Source organism: Oryzias latipes, chromosome 24 (genome assembly GCF_053564925.1).
Source record: "Oryzias latipes strain Hd-rR chromosome 24, Olatipes_Hd-rR_3.1".
NCBI lineage: Eukaryota > Metazoa > Chordata > Actinopteri > Beloniformes > Adrianichthyidae > Oryzias > Oryzias latipes.
In genome coordinates, this window is record NC_136260.1 from 8,047,485 (window position 1) to 8,073,343 (window position 25,859).

The 25,859-nt window shown below is 36.9% G+C and overlaps 2 protein-coding genes and 1 non-coding gene across 7 annotated transcripts; 1 reads left to right on the forward strand and 2 right to left on the reverse strand.

Annotated features, from left to right (window-relative positions):
- Positions 1–1,393: 1,393 nt before the first annotated feature.
- Positions 1,394–6,973, reverse strand: LOC101174317 (adenosine 5'-monophosphoramidase HINT3). Of its 2 annotated transcripts, none has more exons than XM_011491950.4 (5): positions 6,815–6,973; positions 5,946–6,063; positions 4,638–4,707; positions 3,144–3,270; positions 1,394–2,996 (listed from the first exon to the last, which is right to left on the reverse strand). In XM_011491950.4, the coding sequence occupies exons 1-5, from the start codon at positions 6,905–6,907 to the stop codon at positions 2,970–2,972; spliced, it is 435 nt and encodes a 144-aa protein (XP_011490252.1). In that variant the 5' UTR covers positions 6,908–6,973; the 3' UTR covers positions 1,394–2,969. The 2 variants fall into 2 exon arrangements, with proteins under 2 accessions (XP_011490252.1, XP_011490250.1); XM_011491948.4 differs by having other exon boundaries at positions 2,752–2,982.
- Positions 6,974–8,580: 1,607 nt separating this feature from the next.
- On the reverse strand, positions 8,581–24,559 carry ncoa7b (nuclear receptor coactivator 7b). 4 transcript variants are annotated; one of them, XM_011491945.4, is made up of 17 exons: positions 24,388–24,559; positions 23,557–23,714; positions 19,711–19,823; positions 17,039–17,109; positions 16,855–16,962; positions 16,673–16,774; positions 16,443–16,568; positions 15,639–15,823; positions 15,236–15,390; positions 12,952–13,512; positions 12,711–12,882; positions 12,480–12,627; positions 12,161–12,286; positions 11,921–12,073; positions 10,273–10,368; positions 10,122–10,195; positions 8,581–10,023 (listed from the first exon to the last, which is right to left on the reverse strand). In XM_011491945.4, exons 2-17 carry the CDS (start codon positions 23,592–23,594, stop codon positions 9,888–9,890), a joined length of 2,364 nt encoding a protein of 787 aa, XP_011490247.1. In that variant the 5' UTR covers positions 23,595–23,714; positions 24,388–24,559; the 3' UTR covers positions 8,581–9,887. The 4 variants fall into 4 exon arrangements, with proteins under 4 accessions (XP_011490247.1, XP_078798944.1, XP_011490248.1 ...); XM_078942818.1 differs by having other exon boundaries at positions 15,236–15,357; positions 24,388–24,527; XM_011491946.4 differs by having other exon boundaries at positions 15,236–15,357; positions 24,018–24,443.
- Positions 24,560–24,635: 76 nt separating this feature from the next.
- Positions 24,636–24,707, forward strand: trnae-cuc (transfer RNA glutamic acid (anticodon CUC)). Its single transcript has one exon. It is a non-coding gene; the product is annotated as a tRNA-Glu (tRNA).
- Positions 24,708–25,859: the final 1,152 nt, after the last annotated feature.

A 25,859-nucleotide genomic window follows, 5' to 3' on the forward strand; every position in this document is an offset into this window, starting at 1 on the left:
AACATTTTTACAACCAAAAACATTTTCAACTTTTGTTTCATTGCTATTTTTCAAGTAGTTAATTCTGCTGTTATAAAATTTTAAATTTATATTAAATCAATTTTTTAACCACTGTTTAACCCATGGATCTCCAATCTTGAACACTGACAAAGCCAATTGGTCCTGTTTCTGTTAGACCCCAGTCTGACCAAGAGCCACAAAGTCCCACTTCACCATTTAGAGAAATACATTATATGTTTTCGCGGCCTTTCGTATATAAAAAATAGCTTTTAAACATTTGCAATCATGGAGTTACAACAGTGTTAACTTTTGTATATGTAACTATTTTATTTGACTTCTACCAGCACCACATAAAAGTTTATTTCAAAATAAACTGCATCCTGTGTTAAAAAGGATCCTTCTGCAACAACAGAGTCAAGTCAAACAATATGTTTTCTATCATGTCTTTGGTGCATCTTCCTCCTTTTTCCCCTTTTACTACTGAAGGTAAACATGACAACATTGATGAAGAATCCAATTTTTCTATATAATTATATACTTTAGGAAGTTTGCCTCTAGACACTTGTGCAGCAAATGATCAAAATGCTTGCTTTAAGCTTATTCCAATAATAAACCACAACTAAGATTTATAAACTAAAACAAATTTACCAAACCCATTATGTACTCAAACTGTAACATTTTTCTTCAAACCCAAAGAGCCACAATGGAGGGACGAAAGAGCTGCATCCTAAAAACATCCTGCATGTGGAGAAACTCATTTCCATTCAGTTTAGCAATGACATCAAATAGCCTCTAACACGTTTTTATTTTCACTTCAAGATCAAATCCAGTTAGCCCCGTTCTCCTGATTACATTCACACTGACTGAACAAACAGAAATATAGCACTTTTATAAACAATTCCTGTGTTCTTTTAAAGACTTTCATAAAAAGATTTTTAAGGAAACATATATATTTGAAAGTGACACTATGACAGCATCAGAACTGTAAACACACTGCTGACATCATGTGACTGAAAAACAAACGAGTGCTGCTTTGAAAAATATTTTTAAGATTTTCGAATAATTTACAATCAAAAGCTTAATTCAACTGAAATATCAAATGTATAAAAGAGAAAATGTCTGCATTTCTTTCACTTTAGATAATTATTTGTCAACTGTTGGGAGGTAGTTCTTTTTTTTCTCCTTTTAAATAACTAAATTTTAAGTGTGGCATGAATAATAATTTTAAAAATTTGAGTCAAGATAAATAAATTGATTGTGTTTTTGGACATTTCATGTTTTTTTACATGTCTTCCCCATTTTTCAACTATGCATGCATGTACAGTATGCATATATATATGTATATATATATATAGTTTCAGTTTTTTAGACAGAACAAAAAAACAGTCAAGAGTAGGGTCAGATAAATAGTTTAATTATCAAAATTATCCTTTTTTCATAAAACAAGTTAAATAACTATACAGCACATTACAGATTTTATGCGTGTGAATATTCACTCACATACAGGTGAAAACATTTATAAAAAGATTGAACTCAAACCTAATTTAGACCATTGAATAAATCCTCAGAAAAGGGAATAAAGTGCTCCAGTTATAAAATAGCAAAAAATAAAGCTATTGTGTGAAGTTTCTCCCAGAGGCCTCTTGGTGAACTGGGTGGAGCTCCCTCCTTTGCTGTGCAGGATGGAGCACTCTGCCGTGAATTGAACAGTCAATAAAAACAGAAGGCAGACTATCCAACCTCCAATATATATATTTGGAGACATTTTTTGTACTGTCCATAAAATTTGCCCTTTTGGAAAGTTTTGTTGTCAATTTTATTGTTTTGATTGATTGATTAATTGATTTATTTCAAGCATTGTAGTCAAAGCAATAAAGAATTTATACATATTGATCAAACTCATTACAGAAATGATGACATGCATAGATTAAAAAGACAGAAAATACAACAAAACAAAAAAGTCACTTATATCACATTTGCTTAATTAAAAACAGTGATCATTAACTAAAGCTAAGGATCACTGTTTTTCATTGCTTGAAAAGGAGTGGGAAGAAGCAAACTTATATGATCCCACCCCTATTCATGTTATAGTTTTACATAGTTTTGTAATCCGGTTCTGATCCGATAGATTATTTTCAAGTAACAAAATCCAGTGCCTAATAATGATTGTTTATCTTCAGAAAACATTCATCCATGCCGTCAGTAAACAGTAACGGTAACCATTATATAATAATTATTGATTATCATTAGAATACATTATCACAATAAACAGGTATTTATTGCTACACATTGCAGATCAAGTCAAGAAAATCAATAGTTTATTGATTGTAATTCAAACATTTCAGTAATCATTAATGTTTATTACAATGTAATACTCATTGGTTGTAATTATAGGAGCTTTGATTATTTTACCTCAATAAAGTTAATGTATTTGGAATTATTCTAACAGCTGTTGATCCTTAACTCCTCTTATCTTCATATCCTGAAATCAGAGTTTCTTTATACCTTTTTTGAATATTTGGATATTTATTGACAAAACTAACTGTGATCTACAGCAAATAATTCAAACTTCATACTAAAGCACACATAGTTGATCAGGAATCATTTGAAAATAAATGATCATGACAGTGATTCATTTAGACTACATGGAATTTACATGAGTTTGTAAAAAATACATGCATTGGACTTTGGTGTTTGATAGAATAAATCACAACATTTGGAAGATTATTTCCTGAAATACACTGCATCAAATATAATTTAAATAAAATCTGTATAACATCATGGGAAAACAAATAAATTTTTCAAGGCACATACATCTTTGGAAGAGTCATGCAGTACATTTACCACATTCACTTGAAACAAAAACCTCCTTTTGTCTCAAAGATACCTTCTTTTTTAGCATAATCCCAAACATTTTTTTAAACCACACCTGCTCGTGGCATTTCGGGCAGTTTTCAGTAGTTTCTTCCTTAAAGATTCCACCTGCAATAGGGAGACTTTTATTTTGATGGAGTTGAGGAAAGCAGACGATGAGAGAAGTTAGATAAAGAAGAAGAAGATAAACTTTTATTGTCTTCACCATTTTTCTGATAAAAAAAACAACAAAAAGCCAAAACACAGTAAATTAGACCATTAGTACTCACAGTGACAAAAAAATCGGTCTCTGGTGTGAATTTATACTCAAAGCAGGTTGAGATTTGTCGGACGGGGGCTAATACATGGAGGTGAAGGTGGCCCACTGAGATGAAGGGTGGCTGATGGAAACCCAGCCTACAGAAAAGAAAATTGAGTTTATTTAAAATAAACGGTCAAGAGTGCTGTTGCACCTTGATTATGAATCAAAGCACTTTAAAGTCACAGTCCCATTCACCTATACACACATTCCCACAATGATCGTGGTTTAGTATCTGTGGGTTTAGTATCTTGCCCAGTGACACTTCAAATAATCGGCAATTAAGGTGGGAACCGAACTTGCGACCTTTTGGTATGGGCTCGACCATTCAACCTCTGTCCCATATTACTTTTAATCGTCTTTTAATCTTTTGTCGTAATTTAGACATTTAGTGGAAAAAAAATATAACATCTTTGATCAAAGGTCGAGTTTATTCAACATTTATATAAATTTAAAAGAAGCCCCTCACACTATATATATAAAAATATACATATAATTCTGCCTAGCAACTGAATCATGTGTGATCCCTTCCTTTTTTAACTTTATTATTGTTATTGATATGATTTTTTTCAGCAATTTTAAGCTCATAAAAGCCATTTCCAACTGTAATGTTTATAAACATTTTTTTCTTTTTATGAGTAATTTATTTTCTTTTATGTAAAGCCCTTTATGCTTCAACGAGAATAAAAAGCGCTAAACAAATAAAAATAGTTTTGAAGTTTGAGGATTAATATACTTTCTTCTGCCAATTCACTTTTCACAGCCTTGATTGCATTTAAAGCCACCAAGCTAGTGGGGCTGTGGCTCAGAGCTAATGCTAAATAATAAATAACACTAAAGCATCATAAATGATGCAGTTGCTGGGCAGAATACTGAATTTTAATTTAGTCAAATGCAGTCATCAAGTCTTAACTGCTGAACATTTCAATTTCTATTAAGGAACCCCTTTTATTTTTGTTGGTCTGAAATATTCCAAAAATATGAACAAGGATTTTTTCTTTTTTTTTAATTATAAAAATGTATTTAAAGCAAATAAAAGTGAAAGAGCCAAACATCTGCTGAGCTGTCAATTGTATGACTGGTTTTTAAACTGAAAATGTCATAACATTTTTGCCTTTTAATATGTGTATATTTTCTGATATGTATGTGTTTATTTTCGATACGCTACAAACAGTTCTGTATTTTAGAAAAAAAACAAAAAAAAAGCATAAAATGTTCCATAAGAGGATCTGACCAAGTGTCAATGTTTTTCAGTATTTGTACAAATATTAAGTACAGTGATCATGAGCTAATTGCTCTCTCTCTGAACTGAGCAACACTATGAGATTGTCACATTTGAAACATCCTGGTCTAGGTTTATGTTTTTCCACGTGAGCAAAGATGTGAAAAACCAGCACACCAAAGCATCAACTTCCCCCATTGGTGTTTTTATATTTTTAAACATTTTCCCTCCCTTTTTTCATACCTCACGTCCTCCATGTTGGTAATCCCTTGTTCTCTGAGTACATCTTTTCCCATGGATGTCATCCTGTCAACTGTTGGTTACATAACACGCTTTTGCTGAAACATTTATTTGGGCAAAAGTAAAACATTCTCTGACAGGAGAGGTTTAAAAAAAACATGAGTACAAAAGAAGTTAACAGCAGCAAATGCGGTGCCTTATGTTGCAGAGCCAATCCACACTAACCGGTCACTTTATTAGGTACACCTCACTAGTTCCAGGTTGGACCTCTTTCGTCTTCAGAACTTCCTTAATTCTTGATGGCATAGATTTAACAAGGTACTGGAAACATTCCTCAGTATTGAGTTTGGTCCATTTTGAAATGACAGCATCACACAGTTGCTGCAGATTTGTCGGCTGTACATCCATGATGCCAATCTCCTGTTCCACCACATCCCAAAGGTTCTCTATTGGGTTGAGATCTGGTGACTGTGGAGGTCATCCGAGTCCAGAACTCAATGTCATGTTCAAGAAACCAGTCTGAGATGAATCCAGCTTTATGACACGGAACACCGTCCTGCTGGAAGTACCATCAGAACGCGATGGTCAGAAAGGGGTAGACATGGTCAGCAGCAATACTCGGGTAGGCTGTGGTGTTGGAATCATGGTCAGTTGGTACTAAAGGGGTCCAAAGTGTGCCAAGAAAATATCCTCTACACCATTACACCACCATCACCAATGTTTTTTTTCAATCTTCTATGGTCCAGTTTTGGTGAGTTTGTGTGAATTGTAGCCTCAGTTTCCTGTTCTTAGCTGACAGGAGTGACACCTGGTGTGGTCTTCTGCTGCTGTAGTCCATCTTCCTCAAGGTTAGACGTGTTGTGCTTCCAGATATGCTCTTCTGCAGACCTCAGTTGTCTTTTTATCAGCTGGAACCAGTTTTGTTATTCTCCTCTGACCTCTGGCATAGGACGCATTGGCATAGTTTCTCTTTTTCGGACCCTAGAGATGGTTGTGGGTGAAAACCCTAGTAAACCCAGCAGTTTCTGAAATTCTCAGACCAGCCCGTCTGGCACCAACAACCATGCCACGGTCAAAGTCACTTCAGTCACCTTTCTTCTCCATTCAGATGTTTGGTTTGACCAGCAGTAGATCTTCTTGTCGATGTCTACATGCGCAAATGCCTTGAGTTGCTGCCATGTGATTGGCTGATTTGAAATCAGAGTTAACGAGCAGTTGGAGGAGCAGGTGTCCCTAATAAAGTGGCCAGTGAGTGAACGCTGTGGTACAGAGAGGAGAGAGAACTGATGCTGACTCATGTTTTTGACTGACCGAGGTGGATGTGCTCCCCGCTCAGCGAGCGGCAGCTGTGAATGTGCGCTCTGGGAATAACCAGGTAGTGATGAGGAGCAGCAGGCCAGATGTCTCTGAAACACACCAGCTTCTTATCCTGCAGAAACAGATGAGAGGACAATCCAGAAACTCAAAAACAACCTCCCTTTATGGAACATCCCACTTTTAAGCCAGGTGTTTTTCTTTCTATTGAGGTTTAAATTAAACAACTCGTGTTATAGAACAAAACTTGAAGGTTTAATCACATTATTTAGTGATGGTAAATGATAACTTTTTTTATACACAATGTAAAAGTTTTACACTGTGTGTAAAACAAGTATTTATTATTTTTAGTTTTCGATCAAATGAATAAATAATTTACCCCACCAGAATTTCATTGTGAATAAAGAATTCTTAGCGGTTGTTATTGCCAAAAGTACCGCGGTCAAGTGAGCCCCCACCTGTGGAAGTGCGGTCTCGCTAGCCGTCACTGACTTTACCGCATGCGCGTTTACACTGTAGTTTACGGTACACACGCCCAGCGAGCGGAAAAGTCGGTATATAAAGCGCTAATATCACCCATGTCACAGTTACCCATTATCAAACAATATTTACTGTGCTCAGAAATCAATGAGAGCTATTGCGAGCCCTATATTGTTATTTGATGTGATGAAATACAATCAGACAGATTCTAAAAGTGAGATTTAACTGACAAGAGTGTTTTGTTGAACATGTCATGAAATTGAATCAAACAGAAATGAAGATAATCCACGTCAAAGGGCACATCTCTGGTCATGTCATGTCAGGGAGCGTTTTCTTTATGTAAAGAAGTAAGTTTTCTTTAAGTTAAGGACATGAATGACTCCTACCTGTTTAATGACTTCAGTTTCTTCGTCTTGATTCTTGGCTATGAGGCAAAAGATGCAGGTTTCATCGTATTTTTCGGATTCATCGCTCGCCATAATTTTCCGAAGCCGCTTCCGGCATTTTGGGAAATCCAACAAAGATCGTCTACGTGAACTGTGACAATCACTCTGGCAGTTTTTGTGCGCACTTTTAAATCCGTTTTAAGTTTGGTTCTTAAAATCATTGTGGTCAATTAAACATCTATTTTTGTCATTTCTTAAAAAACGGATTGCAGGAGGAGATGTGTGTAGAAATGTGAAGATCCCTTAAAAATAAATATTAAGTCATTAATCGGTGTGTGTTTACATATATTTGAGGTATGGTTATTTAATATTGCTATATAAAGGCAGTCTAAAAGGTTTTAGCCTCTTAAAAAGCTATTTTGAAACAAATCCGACAGATACTTTATTATTCAAAGAGAGTGAGACATCTTGCTTCTCTTTTGGAGAGGAGGAGGGAGCGGCTGCTAAAAAAAGAACTTTACAACTTAACTGTCTTCGCTTCAAATCATTACGTCAGTATTTGACCGGAAGCTGCTGCTGAATTTAAGGTAAATAATAGTTCCAATAATAGCTCCAAGATTAAAGAAAAAAAAAATGACAAGTAAAAAAATCTTAAAGATAAATGTTATAGATGAAATGAGAAATTGTTAGGAATTCTTCAACTTTGGAATTTAGTTAGAATTCAGACAAAAAGGGTCAGAATTCCAACATTTAAGTCATTGCTGTATTCATAATTTTTTTAAAAATGAAAACTAGAAAATTGAAACCCGAATTATAAGTGTATTATTATTATCATTAATTATTATTATCATCAATAATAACAATAAGAAAGTAATCAAAATCATGATCAGAGGTAAAATTTTTATTTAAAAAAAAAACAAAAAACGATTGAGGATTCCAAAAGATAAAAGTTTTCCAACTTTCCAAGTAATATTTTGAGAAAAATTAAAAACCTTTGAAAAAGAGTATAAATTCTAGAATTGAAATAACTGTGGAATTCTTGGATAAAAAAACGTTTTATTCGAAAGAAATTCAGATTTTTAAAAAGGAATTTAAAGGGAAAAGTTATGATTTGATGACATTTTTATTATTTTGTGACGAGTAAAAGGTTAGAATTCTGGAAAAAGCTTATATTCTAAAATAAAGATCAAAATTTTAATAGAAAAAAAAGGCTAGCATATGAATTAATAAGCAGAATTTTGAGGTCAGGCAGAATTCTGGGTAAAAATATACAACTTTAAATGAAAGAATCCACGGGGAAATTCTTCTTTCTCTCTCGGCTTTTCCCATCAGGGGTCGCCACAGCGAATCATCCTTTTCCACCTCACTCTAATGGACATCTTCTACCTTAACATTAGCCAACTTCATGTCCTCTGTTAAGACATCCATATATCCAAAAATTCTCAGATTAATAAACGTAAATTAAATAATTATTAAGGACATCAAAACAATGAAAAAAGATAAAATTGATGAAGGTCAGATGTGAGGGAAATGCGAATTAGAAAAAAAAATCTAGTTTCCCAAGAAAAAAAAAGGTAATGTTCAAACTTTAAGGCCAGTAATAGAATTTTTTTAAATTTTCTGAATATGATAGGGATCTTGAAAAACCGCAGACTCTTTTTCCCTTCTTTTTGTTGTTGTCCAAACCGTTTGATAGTTGCTTTCTGTTATATTTCTGTTATATTATAATATTACAAGCCGAGGTTTAAAAGATCACCAAAACACTGTTATGCTTGTAGATATATAACATTTATTTAAGTTTAAATGTATTCGCAACAACGCAATAAATAGATCCTTGGTGTCATCACATGAAAAATAATACTTATCAGCATTCACAGTTACAACAGTAAACACTTAAAAGAAATGGTCTCATAGTCACATGAAGCAGTACGGGCATCTCTAAACAAAAAGTCATGACGCACATTTCCCATCATGCTCCCGCCAGCTGCAACCACAAAAACAACTCAAATGAACAACTTCAGTTAGTGGATGTAGAGTTAGTGAAGTATCAAAGTGCAAAAACATCCTCCCCTCTACATCCTTTAGTGAGTGAAGGAGCAGCTGCCGAGAGGATGGCAGAGTTTTTCCTCCTGCAGTCATTTAACCTTAAAAGAAAAGCGTTTCCACTGAGAGCCGCGTTCTGTAGTGCAAAGTAAAGTAAGAAGAAACCTCTACTGGCTGGAAATGAACGGCAGAAGAGAATAAAATTAAATTCACAACAAATTTTGTCCAGAAATTGGTATTTATATTTAAAGAAATGCATCTATAAAATTTGAAAAAATAAACTCACACAAAAGGATTATTTTTGTAAAAATTCAATGTACAAATAAAATAAAAAAATAAAGAGCTTTCCAACAAATAAAGCTCAAAAACAAACATTTGGTCACTGAAAATTTAAGCGCATTACTATCGAAAGTGATTGGCTATGAACAATACGGGAATCGTTCTCATCCTCTGAATCTCCAACTCTAAGACCAGGACAGACTTTAGGGAAGGAGATCCCTCTGCTGTAAACACTTCATTTAATAGCCAAGGATCTAGAACCACGTCTGGTCAAGTCTTAAGTTTATGGTGACAAAAAAAAAAAAAATCTTTCTTCTGTGCATACAAATGATTGGAAAATTATAATAGTTTCTGCAAAGATACAACCAAAAAACAAAGGGAATCTCCTGACACAGACCTGAAACCAGCACTTTGCAGAGTAACAGTAATGTTTAGGCCCCTCTGGAGTTCATGGTGGATAGGTAGTCTGCATGCTCGGGAGGCTGGAGCAACCGTCTGTTGTCTCAGGCCATTGACAAACTGACACCTGTTCTATTACTCCCTAGTTGAAGCTAGGATGAGCTGGCACCCCCACCTACCCGCAGGTCAGTCCAACCTGTAAAGGTCTCAGCTCCACAAGCTATTTCTGGACTTGTCTCGCAGAACCTCCAGTGTCGTTTGTGGGCGGCTATGGTTGTGGTACATGATACAATTTAGGGGGTGTTTTAAGGTTTTGTGGATCAGAGAGCAAGTGCAGAGGGAGCAGGTGGAGCTACTCAAAGGCCCAGACCTCTAGACTGTGGATGCTGAAATCCTGCTGGAAGGACAGTGGTTGGTTGTTAAAGGTGGCGCATCTGGTAGTGGTGCCTCGGAACAGATCAGCATCCAACCAGAGTCCCAGGTGACCTCTGCATAGGGGGAACAAAGAAACAAGGACACCGCTTAAAAAACTCCCCAAGACATAAATAAATTAGCGGCCACGTGACAAATAATCAGATGTACACACCCTCCACCTCCCATGTGAAGAGAGTCAATGTCGCCTTTCACAAAGTAAGAGTTCTCCCCCGTCCACCGGTACACCTGGAATAAAAACACCTGCTTTCAAAAACCGCCCCATGGTTTTGGCTACTGGCATAGCTCTCACTCTGAGCACAAACTTTTAATTCAGGGCAGAAGCTGTAGAGGAACGTCTCTCCAGTGCCGTAGCAGTGCTCGCTCACTCTAAAGGGATGAGTGGAAAATCCGCCAAATATCTGGAAAAAAGGGGGACATCACATTTTATCTTTCCATCAATACATAATCGTTCAATTTTTGTGTGTGAAAGCGCTGAATTCTGTTTATTTTCAAATTTCATGTTTTTCTTTTTTAAGACCACAAGAGGGCGCCAAAGTCAATTTAAAAAAAACATTTGTTGTGAGTGACGGAGGATCCAGGAGACAGGGTTAGATGGAGGAAGCTGATTCACTGTGGCCGACAAGGAAAGCCGAAAGGAAAAGAAACAAAAGTTCTAAATGATTTTTTTGGTTTAAATAAACATTCTGCTCTTACGGCTTTTATAGTAAACAGTATCTATGTATATGATAATTTATTACATATGGAACACAAAAAAAAAACAATTTTTAGAAATTAAATATTACGGTAGTTATTTTCCTGAGTTCCTTTCCAGCCCGAAAGAAAGACGACTCGATCCCTTTTGCTCCGTGTGGGTCCATTTTATGACATCATCCTAGAGTCGGCCATTACAGCGTGTCTGCGTTTCTCCCACGAAAACAAACAACTTACAAACTTTTGCAAAGATGGATGTTCATATAGAAGGAAAGAGTTTTAGCCGATCACTGCTAGTTTTGTGAGAAATGAACCTTTGAAAAGCTCAAATAATTGATTTTGCATGGAATAGGCCTTTAAAGACCCACTGCAATAAAAACGGTTTGTGGTGTTTTTAAAAAAAAAAGAAATTAGGTTTAAAATTGCATTTCTAAATATTTCTTGATGCAAATCATGGTAAATAATATGGAAGCGTATTATATTTAGTTAATATAAAAAAAGGATGATCTCTGCTGTAATTTTTTCATGCATTTAAAAAAATCAAAACAAAACAAAATAAGAGATTTTTGTTTGATTTTTTTTTTATTTTTAGAAAAACTCCAAACAGGCTGGATTCTAATCTCATCTGCTCATGAAAACTGTAAGATTAACTGCAAATAGAATTTGAAAAGCCACAATGTGTCTGTGTCATAGACATGATCTGCTTTTACAAAAAAACGCTTTTTTGTAAAAGATCAAAAGATGTTTGGAGTGAGACTTTAAACGGTTTTCTTACGGAAAACTTAAAACTACCTAACTAAAAAAAAATGTAACAAAATTATTTGGTTTTTTTTATTCTTTCGCTTATTTTTACAAAATTAAATATTAAACCTGAATTTTAGGCATAGACATATTTTTTTTCATATGTTAGAAGTTTGCATTTCAAATGTAAAACAACTTTTAAAAAGTTTCAAAAGTAATTTACATATTTTGTATTAAGAATTTGATCTTGCTGACAATTCAAGAATGTAATTTACTTATTTAAATGGATGATGCATATTTTTACATATTTAAGTTAAATGAACTTTTTTGCAGCTGTTTTCATTAAAAGATGCAAAAAATAAAGAGTTTTGAATTGTTATCTTGTTCTGTTTACATTGCTTTTCTCTATTAAAGTACTAAAGTAAAATGTTTTTGGTTCATGACATGATTTCGTTTGAAAATGTCATTTGAACATTTTGGTGTTATTTGAATAATGAGAGAGAAAAAAGCCATGGTTACCTGATAATCCATGTCTTTGATGACCAGCAGCACCGGGCTGTCCACATCTGCAACGTTCCTGTACAGAGTCTTTAAACTGCTGCCATGTTTTTCAGTGCTGTAGACCAGTCTCCACGGGTATCCCTGCACGCGAGCAGGCAGGCTACAAGCCAGCTGGAAACAAAAACGGATCAAATACTAAATCCTTGTTTCATAACGTCCGGTTGCTTCCTAACAGCTGGGAATCTGCTGCCTCCTCACCTTCTCGATGTGCGTGTCCTCCAGCAGCTGGCTGCTGTCCATGAGCATGGGCAGCGCATCCGCAGACAGGTCCCTGTCGCAGCTGCCAAAGCTCTGTCGGCGCTTTGCCTCATCAATGGTAATAATCTGCGTTTACATTGGGAATTTATTCCTTCACCGTAATGTAACCAAAAACACCAGTCTCGCTGAAATGTAGCGCCACTTTTTTATTTAAAACGTTATCAGAAAAAAAAACCCAACAGAGCAGAAATGAGATAAATGTTTTACCCTTGAAGCAACAAGGCAAAGCTTCACAACATCCTGTGATGGGTTTCCTCACCTCCCAGCTGCAGGATGCGGGGTCACTGAAGAAGTCGTCGATCATGTCCAGCTCATCCTTCTCCACCACCACAAAGCCCTGCTCTCGAGCCTCTTTACCGTAAACATCGGGAGACCACTGAACAAAAAAGGAGTACAGATCCTGCGCCCTGGAGCACGCACGGATACAAGGGTCACAGGTTGGCTCCGTCACTCTGGGTGAACTTTTGGGTGATCTTCGTCATCGTCTCACCTCTCCTGTGGAACAGCAAACCAGTACTCGGGCTGCCTTCCCCAGCTCCCGAGGGAGTGGGCCGGACTCGAAGTTCTGCCCGTGGCAAAAGACTTCCTCATGGGTTTCCCAACTTTGAAGCAGAGGAACATGGGTGGGTTCTTGCTCCTCTCCTCAGATGAGAAAAGCATATCTGCACACAAAAGACCAATGAAGACATGAAGACCAATCTACCTGCTTGATCATGTGACTCTCCACGCACCTTGTATTGGAGCCTGGATCTTCTCCAGTAGCCAGGACCTCATCTCTGAGTTGTCGTTTTTCTTCGGGTTCTCATCCTCACAGAGTTTCTCCCCCTCTTTCGGTCCATGAGAGCTTCGCCTCGGCCTTCCCTGAATCCCAGAGGATTCCTGAAGAGTCAACTTCCTGATGATTTTATCATCTACCCTGTTCAGCGGATCCTCTTGTCCTTTTAATTGAATGTCTTTGGTTAGTGTTGTTCCCTCATGAATCTCAGGTTTATCATCCTGTTTCTCAGTCTCCAAGGTGGAATGCGTCGACTCTCCATCCTCGATGGAGCTGTTCTGAGCTACACCTTCGTCCTCCTCCTCATCAGGCTTCCCTTTTGTTTGTCCGAGCATCAGCTTGTCCTCCAGGTTCGAACAGCTTGATCTGGACCCCTCATCCAGATCTCTGCTGGCAGCGTTGAGCGTGGTGGAGGGCGGCCCCTCAGCCTCTTCTGTGCTCCCGTTGACGGTGGGCTCCAGCTCTGTGAATCCTTCATCTGAAGGAGACTTCTCCGTCTGGTCCCCCACTGTGCTCCCTACGATCAAAAATGATTGTGGTTTCAAACCAAGGCTGATTTGACGAAAACTTCATCATAACCTCTGGAGAAGTTTTAATAATACAGCGGTTTAAAAAATACATGAGGTATGGAAGAAATATATCGAAAGATTCTGAATTCATGGTGGTGGGAAAGGAAATGTGTCTTCAAGATCTTCAATTACAAGTTAGAAATTCAGTAAACAGCTAAAAAAAACAACTAAACTTTACGGCTCCACAGTTGGTCATGAACAAAATCGTGTACAAACCTGCAGTTCTGTATTCATAACAGGGACAGATTTTATGTCAAGGTTTTTCACAAACAGGGGTCTGCAACCTGAGGCTCTGGAGCCACATGGGTCTCTTTCACACCTCCATTGCAGCTCTCCGGTTAAAGAAATATAAACAGCTTTTACTTTTAAAAAGAAACTTTAAAGTAAAAAGCAAGTGAGTAATACAGTAAAAAAAGGTAACAAATTCAAATTTTATTCAGCTTGTTGGGCAGTCGGTATTACTCTGCAAGGTTCCTGACTACGGTAGCCCAAATTCTCCAATAATCTTGTAATTAGTATACTAAAACTTTTTGTAGCTTTTTAATTTTTGTTCCACAAAGATCAATTTGAGGTTACTAAGCCCAAATATAACAAGGGTTACTTAAATTTCCTTTAGATTCATGAATGTCTGACACCGCAAACAGCAAAATAAACAGTTTTTTTAATCAATGCTGAAATTACATTACCTACATGTTGCACTGAGATGATCCTTTTTATTTTGAAAGGGAACGTGTCAAAAGTTATAAACAATTTAGAAAAAGGGCTCATTTCAATTTGTTTGTTTTTGTGCCCAAAAAAGGAAAAAAACAACAGTTCATTTATTATTATCATGACAGTAGCAACTACATAAATACAAATCAGTGTTTTAGGTGAAATAAGACTTTGTGGCTCCATCAGGTTAAAGGTTGCAGACCCCTGTTCTAGGACATCCTGGTTAAAGAGGGGACCTTAGAACACAACTTTCATGATTGTGCCTTTTTTTTTAAACTAAACTTAAATATGTTGTCAAAAGACATTTTTTGATTTATTATTTTAATCATTGAGGCAACCTGACATCACAGTTTATTGAGCTGTGATAGGTCAAGCAAGTCACATAGGATGGGATTGTCTAAACATTTACTCTAAAGTCTGTGTGTTTGCCTTAAGGGAAAACATTTCCGCTTGTGCATTTTCTTTTGGCTGTGATAGACAGCAAATTGTTTTATGTTCCAAAATAATATTCATACCAGATGGCAGAGAGTGCAGTTTTTTTTTAACGTAACAATCTGAATCTGTGTGAATCACATCTGTGTTCCTAAAAAAACGGTGTAACCATATATCTATATATAATAAATATGGGATTTAAATCATAACACTGTTATAGAATTTTTCCTGCCAAAGGGTTAGAATTGAATAACTTTGTTCTAAAAGATGTTCATACCAAGCAGCAGTGGATGCAGTTTATTTTCCACAAACAGAAAAATGACTGTTACAAAATGTATTCTTACATTTTTTTTTATGGCTTTATTGTGTGTTAGCTAGACTAATGGCCAATAATAAAGATGACCTATTCGAGAAAACAAATTTTATGCTGGTTTAAAAGTAAAATAAAGTTTTATTTTAAAACAGTATGACATAGCATGGAAAAACTTTTCTTACGACAAAATAAATTACATTTATGTTAGGTTTTACCCGTTTCAGAGAGAGTAGCTTCAATGTCATCCAAGACTATTGGTCGATGTGGAACCAGAGCTTCGTATCGGCTGAACGGGTTGAGCTCTTGCTCAGACGGCAGCTGCTCCCACTCACCAGGCCTGTACACAGGACACAGATCCTGGGGTAGGTCTCTGCCACGTCACGGGCGCCACACACAGACAAAGATGGAGAACCAAACAAAAACGACAAAGAAAACGTGCAACAGAAATTAACAAAACATACGGCTTCAAACATGACAAATGTGGGGGAAAAAAGCAACTAAGCAGCAAACGAGCTTAAATGAAAAACTGACATGAAAAGGAGTCAATGGATAATAATAAAAGTGAAATAAAAGTTCAAATGAGGAGAAATGGCAGTGAACAGTGTGGGGAGCTCTTACGAAGGCAGAGCGTCTTTGAGCTTCATACGCGACACGTCGTCGTACAACGCCACAGAAACCATCTCCTCCATGGGGCAGATGAGGCCGTACTCCTCGCAGCCATTCTCGATCACCAGCGGGTCTGACTTGTGAGGGTCAAACATGATGTTGTTGGGGGTCACAATCAAGACACCGCCAACCACACCCTGAAAACAAGCCAGAAAGCTTTTTCTCCCACTGAAACACAGACACGTGCTAAAGAAAATAACTGTTTTCATTCTATTTCTGATAACATTCTCTTCTTTTTGGAACTAAAGATAAATAACTATTACTGTTCAACTGTCTTATTTTCACTAAGACAACAGTTTATTTTTTCCTAAATGAAAGAAATTGTTAAAACCCAACTTATAAAAAGTTTTTTTGCCCCTTAATATCTAAAATCTTTGCCTCTCATCTGCTGAATAAAAAGAAATAATTATCTTTGTATATACTTCTACTTCTGCAATTAGTTTTCAACCTTTTAGAAGCCATTGGTCACATACATTTAAATAAAAACTGAATTAATTTAGATAAAAGGAATAAAAACAGCAGCATTTAGCTTTTTTAGGAACTAAGATGGCAATTCCGACATTCCTCTACCAAATTTAACAGATGCTATTTAATCTAAGCTAAAGTTTTTTTTATAATAAAATAGAAAATGACACAAAATGTCCCCTAAAACAAGACGGAGTGTTGAAAACACATGGCATGAAGTGATAGATGCTCATCTGATGCCATCTTGGGAATAAAAACGCTGGGGTAAAGAGCAGAATCGTAGCGTCGTACCATGCCGTCGGTGAAGTATTTGCAGCTCATCTTGATGAATTTAACCGTCGCCGGGCTCTCGTCCTCAGAGTTCGGGGAGAGCTTACGGCAGATGGATTTTGCTGACCTGCAGCCTTGAGTTTCATCCTAAAACCAAACGAGTCGTTGCAAAAAAAACGTACACATCACAGAGAAGATAGACTACATCCTAAGGTTTGATCAGAGGTTTTGGTGGATTTGGTTTTACTTACATGGGATACCTTGTCAGAAAGGCCGTTAGTAAGCGAGGGGTCAGAGGAAGTGGGAGACTTGGGGTCGGATTCTGATCGGCTGATATCTGGAACAAAGAGTTTCTGAAACATGGAAGAGAGCCAGCGGTGAGCCGATTCCAGACAAGAGGAGCCACGTGGAGGCAGAGTGCCGAGACCCTCACCTGTCCAGGGAAGACGCTGGGGGAAAAGAGCTTGTTCAGCTGCACCAGCTTGTTCGGGGTGATGTTAAACTTCAGTGCGATGCTGTTGAGGGAATCATTCGGACCCACCTGCAACCAGAAATATTTTTCTCCTAAAATAATCAGATGGCTGTTTAGAGGATGTGGTCAGTGTTGTGTTACTCACCGTATACTCCACCGTCCCTGGTGGCCTCTTCTTCTGCAGCTTTGACTGACTGTTAATTTTACACCCATCGCCTGCAGATGCAAAGATGGAAGAGGGCTGAACTCCAAAACCAAGGAAAACTTCACTTCTACTTCACAAAAATACTTTTTTCAAGACCAGAATGACGTATTTTAAATTGGAAAGTGATAACTGTGCAAAAATAATCAGAGTAGACAAGTAAAGTATAATGGGGGGGGGTGGTATTATACAAGTTTGCTTTCTCTTTCTTCTTATTAAAGAATCATTTAAACTCTTTTTGACAAACTTCACATTAAACGGATTCAGTGTGATGCATGTATAGATAATTGTGTGTGGATGTATAGATATGCCTTTCTTTTACTTTTCATTTTTTAATTTCCATGAAATCAAGACAAACCGTCTTAAGTTTAGTATATCTATGTATGGATGTATATCTCCTTTGTTTCTCTTCCTTTGCACTTTTTTGTTTGACAGCTTGAAATGTATCGATTCCAACCACATTCGATAGTAAGTCAGTCCAACAATTAATTTTTTGACTTTATCAACAAATTCAAAAATTGTGTCCACAATATAAACTTTTAGATTTCAATGTCAAACACTTCAAATCAACAAGTTGAGGTAATAATCTGAATTAGAGTCAAAATTTCAACATATCAAATGTACCTAATTCTACATTTCAAACTGTTTGTATTTGTACAGACAAAAGAAAAATGTGTGCGTGCGTTTGTGTGTGTGTGTCAACCTTTGGAATGGCTCTAATGTGCGTTTGATATGAAGTCCCCATAAAATCAGTTAAAAACGCGCAACAAATAGGAAATGGCAGTGAGTCACCACAAAGAGAGGACTGGTATATTACATAACCTACCTAACGTAACTTTTAATCAATTATTTTTTATGATTTAAAAATGTATGCTGCTAATATCTGGGTTATTCGAAAAGAATTTCCATCTAACCTCTACACAGCTTATTAGGTGGAAAGTAATTTTGTATATTTCTGACCTTTTCATTTTAAATAAATACTTTGTCATTATGCTTTATACTTATATTATTATTTCAGTTATTATACTTGTTAAAGAAATAGAACTTGTCCCTTTATCACTTCACCTACAACCAACCTTTTCATGTAAACTGTGGCTTGATTTACTATAAACACGCTGCAACACTGACGCTTGTAGAGGAAACTCCAGGGTCAGCATTTTCTGAGGACATTAGTGCAGCTCGGACTGCCTCGTCATGCCGCCATGACGAGGCGTAGAACCTGTTTACTGCAGGTGCGTCTGCTCCGAGCATGCTCAGTTCATCCTCTGCACTTTGCCCACAACCTTAGACTCCATTAGTGACAGCAGCGTTTCATAAATACAGGCTGCAGCTCTTCCATTTACACTGCTGGCTGAAGGAGGTCTATCATCAGTTTGGTGAGCATGCATGCTAGCAGCAGAGAGTCAGCTGCAAATTTAAAGGTTTATGCAAACGGTGCGTCAAAGAAAAGAAGTTCTGCATCAACCTGAATATTTACAGCTGACTTCAGGTCTTATTTTATTATCTAGATCATTTTTGTAGCTGAAAACCTTCAAAAGTGAGCAATAAATTCAAATAATTTGTTGTGGCTTTTAGTCCTTAAGAGTGTTTATTTCAATCTGCACTCTAATTTAATTTCATGCACAAGTCACACATCCGAAATATTAAAGACCCACTCCGAAGAAAATTGTGTTTTTAAAATGTTGTTGTGGCATCTTTCAGGTGGAGGTCAAATAAAAAGAGGATTAAGATTTTTATTTCATTTCTAAAAAAAAAATGCCGTCTGGGGAAAGAAAAGAATGAAAGAACAAATGGGGGGGGGGGGGGGGGGGGCAAGGTTGCTTCTTGCCACAGTCCCACCCACAACTCAGGTGCAACTTTCTAATGAACTCCTGCTGCTCTGCAGAAAATATGTCCTAGAAAACCACACAGTTTTTTTTGTTTTGGGCTAAAGACCCCATAGTAATAATAATGATAATAATAGTAATACTAATGATAAAACACTGGGAACACTTTTAAAACAGATTAAAGTTGATCAGACTGAGACTTCAAATTGTGAACAGTTAGTTGATGGCAGGATAAAGATGTTCATAATATGCTGAAATGCACGTTTTTACTGTCATCAACAGACAGACTTATTTCGTTCAGGGACAGGTTGTGTAACTTCCTGCTTGAAACTGCTGATGTTGCTTCATTACAAATGATTCCTGGATCATGTCAATAGTGTCTCTCAACCGCAAAATAATAATTGCCACTGACCACAAATCATGAATTTTGTAAACCTGCAGCAAAAACACAACACGGAACATCATAACGGCGCTTATATCAAAGCTTCTTTGACTTAATTAAATGTTTAATTCAACAAATTAACACCATTTTCACAGAATTAAGTCAAGTTCTAGTGTTTGCAGTGTTTGCATCAGTTTTAATTCATTAGACTATCTAATCAAAGTGGCCTTTTAATAATGCATACCCCCATACATTAATCTAAAAGCACTTGCAGAAGTCTGTTAAACAAAGAAGTCTGTGCAGACTTTGCTGCAGTCTTCTGTGCATCCAATTATTAGGAGTTTCATAACTGCGAACAGCTAAAGCCAACATTTATATGATTTTTTTCATGCAGAATTAAGCCAAACCTGCTGGCAGCTTTGCTGTTACTGTCTGTGGGTCCTTCTTCTTGTTGGGATCACTGAAGAGTGCTGGGGTTCGCTCATTTGGACTCTTCTCCAATTGGCTCTGCCGTTTCCGCCTGACGAACACCAGAAAAATGGTTAATTCTGACTCATTAAAGGAGAAAAGGGAAAATTTTGTTACCAGTTACTTGGATACTCAGTACATCTTGGTGCTTACTTTTGTTTATCTGTGTACTTAAAACTGACTTGATTTTGTATCTTATACATCTTCAATAAAGTTTTGAAGAAAAAAAAACATATTAGTGTTAAAGAATCTCCATGTCATCACAAAATGTTTCAACTTGAAGATGTTCCATTTAATTCCACCCTATTTTTTGTGTTTCTATAAATGTACATCAAACCATTGTGCAGTAAATAACACATCTCATACTTTACAGTTATGCATGAAACTTTGAAGGACTAATCAAAGTTGTCGTCTCCCTCATTATTATCATTAAAGTTCAGTATTGACGGGTTTGTTGAAAAAATTAGAAGATGCTGCATTTTGATGCAATGGAGCTGAAAGGCCCATATGATTAATGCAACCAACTTTTAGAAAAAGTGGAGAATGCTGCTCTGCAAAGCTCTGAAATGAGCAGAAGCAGCTTCACGACTGTTGATGTGCTTTAATGGAAAGTAGAGACTGGATCGATAATCCTGCAGACAGGATTCCCCTCCCACACATCTCATTTAAACTGAAGCAGCTTGTATCCCAGCAAACACTCACATATTTGTCAGTAGATTCTCAAAATTCCTCCTTTATTGAGCTTCTTTAATTGTGGAACCATTTCTATCGGGTTCACGTCCACCCAGAGCAAATGTTTGGAAAAACTAAAACAGGTTTTGTCAATTCAGAGCTGAATACAGGCAGAGAAGCAACATGATTTGACTTTTTAAAGATCACAAAGGCAATATAAAACAAAATAACTTTAAGACAGCTGCTCAAAGTATGGGTACTAATAAAATAAAAATTTGTTTTGTTTTTCATTTTCATTTTAAACTAGAACAAAACGAAAAACTTTTTTCCCCCCTTCATTTAATAAAATATTGCTTTTAAAAATCCAAAATGTTTATAGTTTCTGCGTTTCATTGTGCCTGAGTAGTTGTACAAGTTTTCGTTTTTTTATTAAACTACAATCTCAACACTGCAAAAACAATAACGCCTTATTAAAGTTTTACGGTGACCGAAGGCCTGCGCTTCATTGTGACCTTTGCTCTGTTTGTCAGGAAGTGAAGCAGAAGGAGGAGGAGACAGCAGCAGCTGCATCGACTGATAAGACTTCTCCTCCACTCACACAAGTTCATTCTGAGGCCAAAAAATAAGCAAAAGCAGCCAAACTTCACAGCTGTTTGTCAGAGATGCAAAAGGAATAAAAGTTTTTCTTTTTAATAAAACACTTAACCTAAAGGAAAAAAAATAGGGCAAACAACTGTATAACATGATAGACAGATAACATGGGTATTAAAAACAAGAATATTTTATGGCTGACTGAACACCAAAAAGGCAAGTTAAAAATTAAAGTTAATTTAGATTTCATTGCAGAATTAATAGTCAGCTGCAATCCTATACTTAGTAGATTTGAGTTTTATTTCTGAAAACAATCTGAATATACAGAATTCCCTATTTGATTTGATTAAATGTTACTTTCCTCCAATCTCTCACAAAGAACAATTCCTTTTGTATAATTTGTGATTTATGCTAAACACAGATAAAACAGTAAAATACTAATTTAAAAAATACCCTTAAAAAGATTTTTTATCAGTATAACATACAGAAAAAAAAGGCGAGTCCATTTTATTTAATTTGGTCACCTACATTTACCAAAAGACAAATACAGTTGAAAAAAATTGCTGACAGGAGTCGTCTGAACCAAACCGGTTTATAACTGCCAACTAAAAATCTTTTGGTTTGCTTTCTTTGGTAACTTTTTGCAATAATTAGATTAAAATTATTAGGAACAAATGCACTGTCTGACCTGTGTTGGAAAAACAAATGAGAACAAAAAAAGGAAATATTCCCCTCTCAAAAGACTTTGATCAGTTCGACCACGCTGCTCTGTGAAACGCCCCACATTTTCCTCTGACTGCATGAATCCACTTTCCATTTACTCCCTGATCCTTTCCTAAAAAAAAAAAAACTCTGCTGCCACAAATCTAGCTTCATCAAGAACATGGAGTTCTGACACATTACTCTGATTAAACGTGAGGCATTTTCTGATAGGGATGTAAATGATACAGGTATGTATCAGAAAAAAAATGGATCGAGCACAACGGACAAGATGCTAAAAAAGGTATTAAATCAATCAGGAAGTAAAATTTGGTATCTTTTCCAAGCACTGCAAACAATATCTGAACACAATGACATGTTTTTTTTCCAAACAACTAAGAACAAAATAGTCAAAACAGAAAAAAAGATGATGTTAAGACATTTTCGTAAATAGTTTTAAATGTCAAATTTATAATAAAGATCTATCCAATTAGGCTGCATTGTATCGCCACAAAGTTCGTTGAATCTTTCATGTTTCATTTGTATGGAGCATCAGTACATGCTTGAATCATGTGAGAGGAAAAGATCCACACCCCCCACACCCCTAATTCCTGAGTCACTTCAAACATCGGCAGAAAATGTTTTTCAACTTAAAAAACATGTCCTACTTCACTTGTATTTAAGTATATTTTACTTATATTTTATTTTTGGGGATTTCAATCAGAAATCCCCAAATTAATTTGACAAATTATGTAGAGAATCTGAAGAAAAAAGGGGGATTTAAACAAATGAATTTATTTCCATGTAAGTAACAGACAACATGTGGAAAATGAGCTTAAAAAAACAAAATAGAAATTATATTTTCTAAAAAAAAAAAAAAAAAAAAAAAAAAAAATCCAAACACAAGAGTGAAGTCAGATTAATTTAAGATTTGTTTTAGCTTAAAAAAAAGACAAAAAAAGGAGCTATTTTGTGTAAAATGAAAATTTTAAAGTCCCTCTTCAATCATCTATTGATCTATTGTAAAAGTGTTCCCAGGGGTCATTTAATTATGATTATGCCGTTTTTAGCCAAAGGATTTTTTAAAAATCCTGGATCGTTTGAGGGCATAGTTTCAACAGAGCGGCAGAAGTTCTTTAGAAACTCCCCCCTAAGTTCTAGGGAGGACTGTTGGCGCAGAGCAGCCCCACCCCCACTTCCCATCACCCATCACGTTCTCTTACAGATATCCCCTCACAGACAGACACAGATCTGTTTGTCTGTGAGTGGATGCATCAGAATAAAGTGGAGCCCGCTAAAGCCGGCATGTCAGCGTCTGTGTCACAGCTTTTTCAAAGGGCGTTTTTTTTCTTCTGCTATTGATTCAAAAAAAGTTTATTAAAGAAAAGCAATGTAAAGATTAATATTCTTTATATATGTCCTCCATCATAAGAAAATGCCACAAGAACATGTTAAAAACACAACTTTCCTTGGAGTGGGGTCTTTAAACACAAATAACAATAGGAAAAGGCAGAAAATGTTTAGTCTAAATGAGTCGGATTTTTTCCCCCTCATTTTACTTAATATGATTTAATTCAAGCAAACAAAAAGGATTTTTAAAATGAAACCTTTAATTATCTTCTATTCTCTGCTTTCACTTGTGCACATTTGTCAATGGCACCAAAGGTTACTCGGGAAGGAAGTCATTGATCCATAATATTAATATGGAAATGGCTTGTTGCACAAACCCAGCATGATTAAATCAGTCTAAACTCCTGGAAACTACATGCATAGATTCAAAATCAATCAAATATTAGTGATGCACGTGCAATGTCTCTTCTTACCAGGCAAAATAGCCCAGCTTCCTCTCTCTTTTGTCCATCAGGCCAGCTACCTAAATCTGCATGCGGTTACAGCTGCTGCATCCATGCAAACATCCACACGAGACTGGATCCAAGTCACCAGGCACAACTCTGCAGGAGCCGCACACGTCCCGGTTTCCCTGCGAAACGGAGGAGAAAACACCCGAGTCAACAACACACGCAGGCTGCGGTTTGAATCCGAAGAGGAGCAGGCGGTAATGAGCGTGTCAGGGCAAAAGGCTGGAACCCACAATCTCTGTTCAGAATTAAACCTGCTGTGTTAGGATGGATATGGACGGAGTCTGTTAGCAACAGCAAGAGAACACAGCACGTGAAACAAAAGGTGAACGCGCGGAATCAGCCATAAAGGTCGCAACTTAAATGGTTATATAACAGTGGAATCCACAAACACGAGACGAGAGCAGCGTCTAACGAATCCTTACCTTTCATGGACCAGCCTTCCAGCCCCTATTTTACAGGAAACAACTCCACAAAAAGACGACGAGGTAAAGCAAAGCCCAAAGCGTCAGAGCTCACGCCAGATTGGAGCAAACAAAGGCTCGCTGAACAAGGTCCAGTCTCCTTCCTGCTGACCAGCTGATGCTAACGATGCTAGCAAGCTACTTTGTTTACAGTACAGACGGCAGCAACCTGCCTGGCGCTGACAGGAGCATTTTCCGTAGCCCCGCTGTCTTAAGGCGCTAGCCTGTGAATGAAACCTAGTCCGAACGAGGTACCAGTTATCAGGTTGCAGCACAAACGAATGCTAAATGTTACTAATAAGCGGTAACTGAAAGTGGTCATTTAGCATACCTTTTAAGCATCCCTGAACAACAACACGAGCAAAAATAAAGACTCCTCCCTTTTCTGGCGCCCCCTGCTGGTATGTGCAAGGTGACAGTTCACCGGTCTTTGTTCTTTTTTAATCGAAGTTGTGATGTCTTCGGGCAGTAAAACTATACTTTGCCTTTAAAAAACAAAAAAAGTATTTTGACTGAGAATATAGAATATATACACTAAGTGTAGAGATTAAAATGGAGCACGCCCTGATGTACTTAGCGTCCCTGGTGGTCTAGTGGTTAGGATTCGGCGCTCTCACCGCCGCGGCCCGGGTTCGATTCCCGGTCAGGGAACTAAGTGTTTTATAATTTTTCTGTTGACCCAATTGCATTTCACAGTGCTATAACGATTTTCAACTGGAGTAATGTCTAGATTGGTTGTTCTTTGGGCAACTTTTTCACTATTACAAAAGTACATTCCTTTAATGCAGCAAGAGATTAAAAAAAAGCTAAAACGAGACGGATACTTTATGCAGAGCAACATTACATTACTGTTTGTGTGACAAAAACAGAAGCAATTGAAGTCACTGATTGAACATTGAAATACAGCCATGATTTTTTTTTTCTTTGCTATTGCAGCCACCAGATGGCAACAGCTCCTAACAAATTATTATTAGGAGAAAGAAAGGACAGCAAACTTTACCAATCTTTACACTGAAACTGACTTCAAGATTTATATTAGCTTTGTTTTATTAGATGTATTTTTTATTTCCCTACTTTACTATCAAAGTTATCCGAAAATAATAACAAATAATAAGGATATGATAAAAAGCTATTTGTGCTGATAATTGAAAAATGTTAGTGTGACCAAAGTCTTGCATCGATACTTGTTAAACTTCTTTAAAAATATATATTTAACAGTGAATTAAAGTCAAATACCTTTTATGTCTAAAGAGTGCATTTAGATATTGTAGCTGTATGGAAAGAGACCAGGCAGCGGGCCCTCTGATTGGCCCGTCTATGAGTTAACCAGTTCCTGGCTGGCTGTGTATCTTGGCAGTTATTTTGACAGGCGCTATCATTGTGAGAGAGGAGATAAGCTGTTTTAGGGATCGCCATGGCGCCGGTATGTCCCTCCTCTGGCCTGTTCAGACTCTTGTTGACCCCCCGTCTGCCCCCCTCCTATGCTTGCCCTTCAGGAGCAAAATATTGTTGAGGAGGTGGTTTGGTCAGGAGAGGGGTTTGTGCTGGCAGAGACCCTGCGCTTCTGTGGATCATTGTTCCAGTTTTGGACTATCAAAAGCCTTCTGTGACTCAGACTAGAGCAGGTCAAATTTGGACTGTTCGGCCTTTGATTTTTAGTCTTTCTGGCTTAAATTTATCTTTTTATAGCTTCATTCTTTTCAGATGTGTTCCATGTATTTTGCTTTTTCCATTTCTAGAGCCACAGGTAAATAAAGCAAATGTGCATCAACACATTTCTGTTTCCTTACTCTGTTCCTCAGA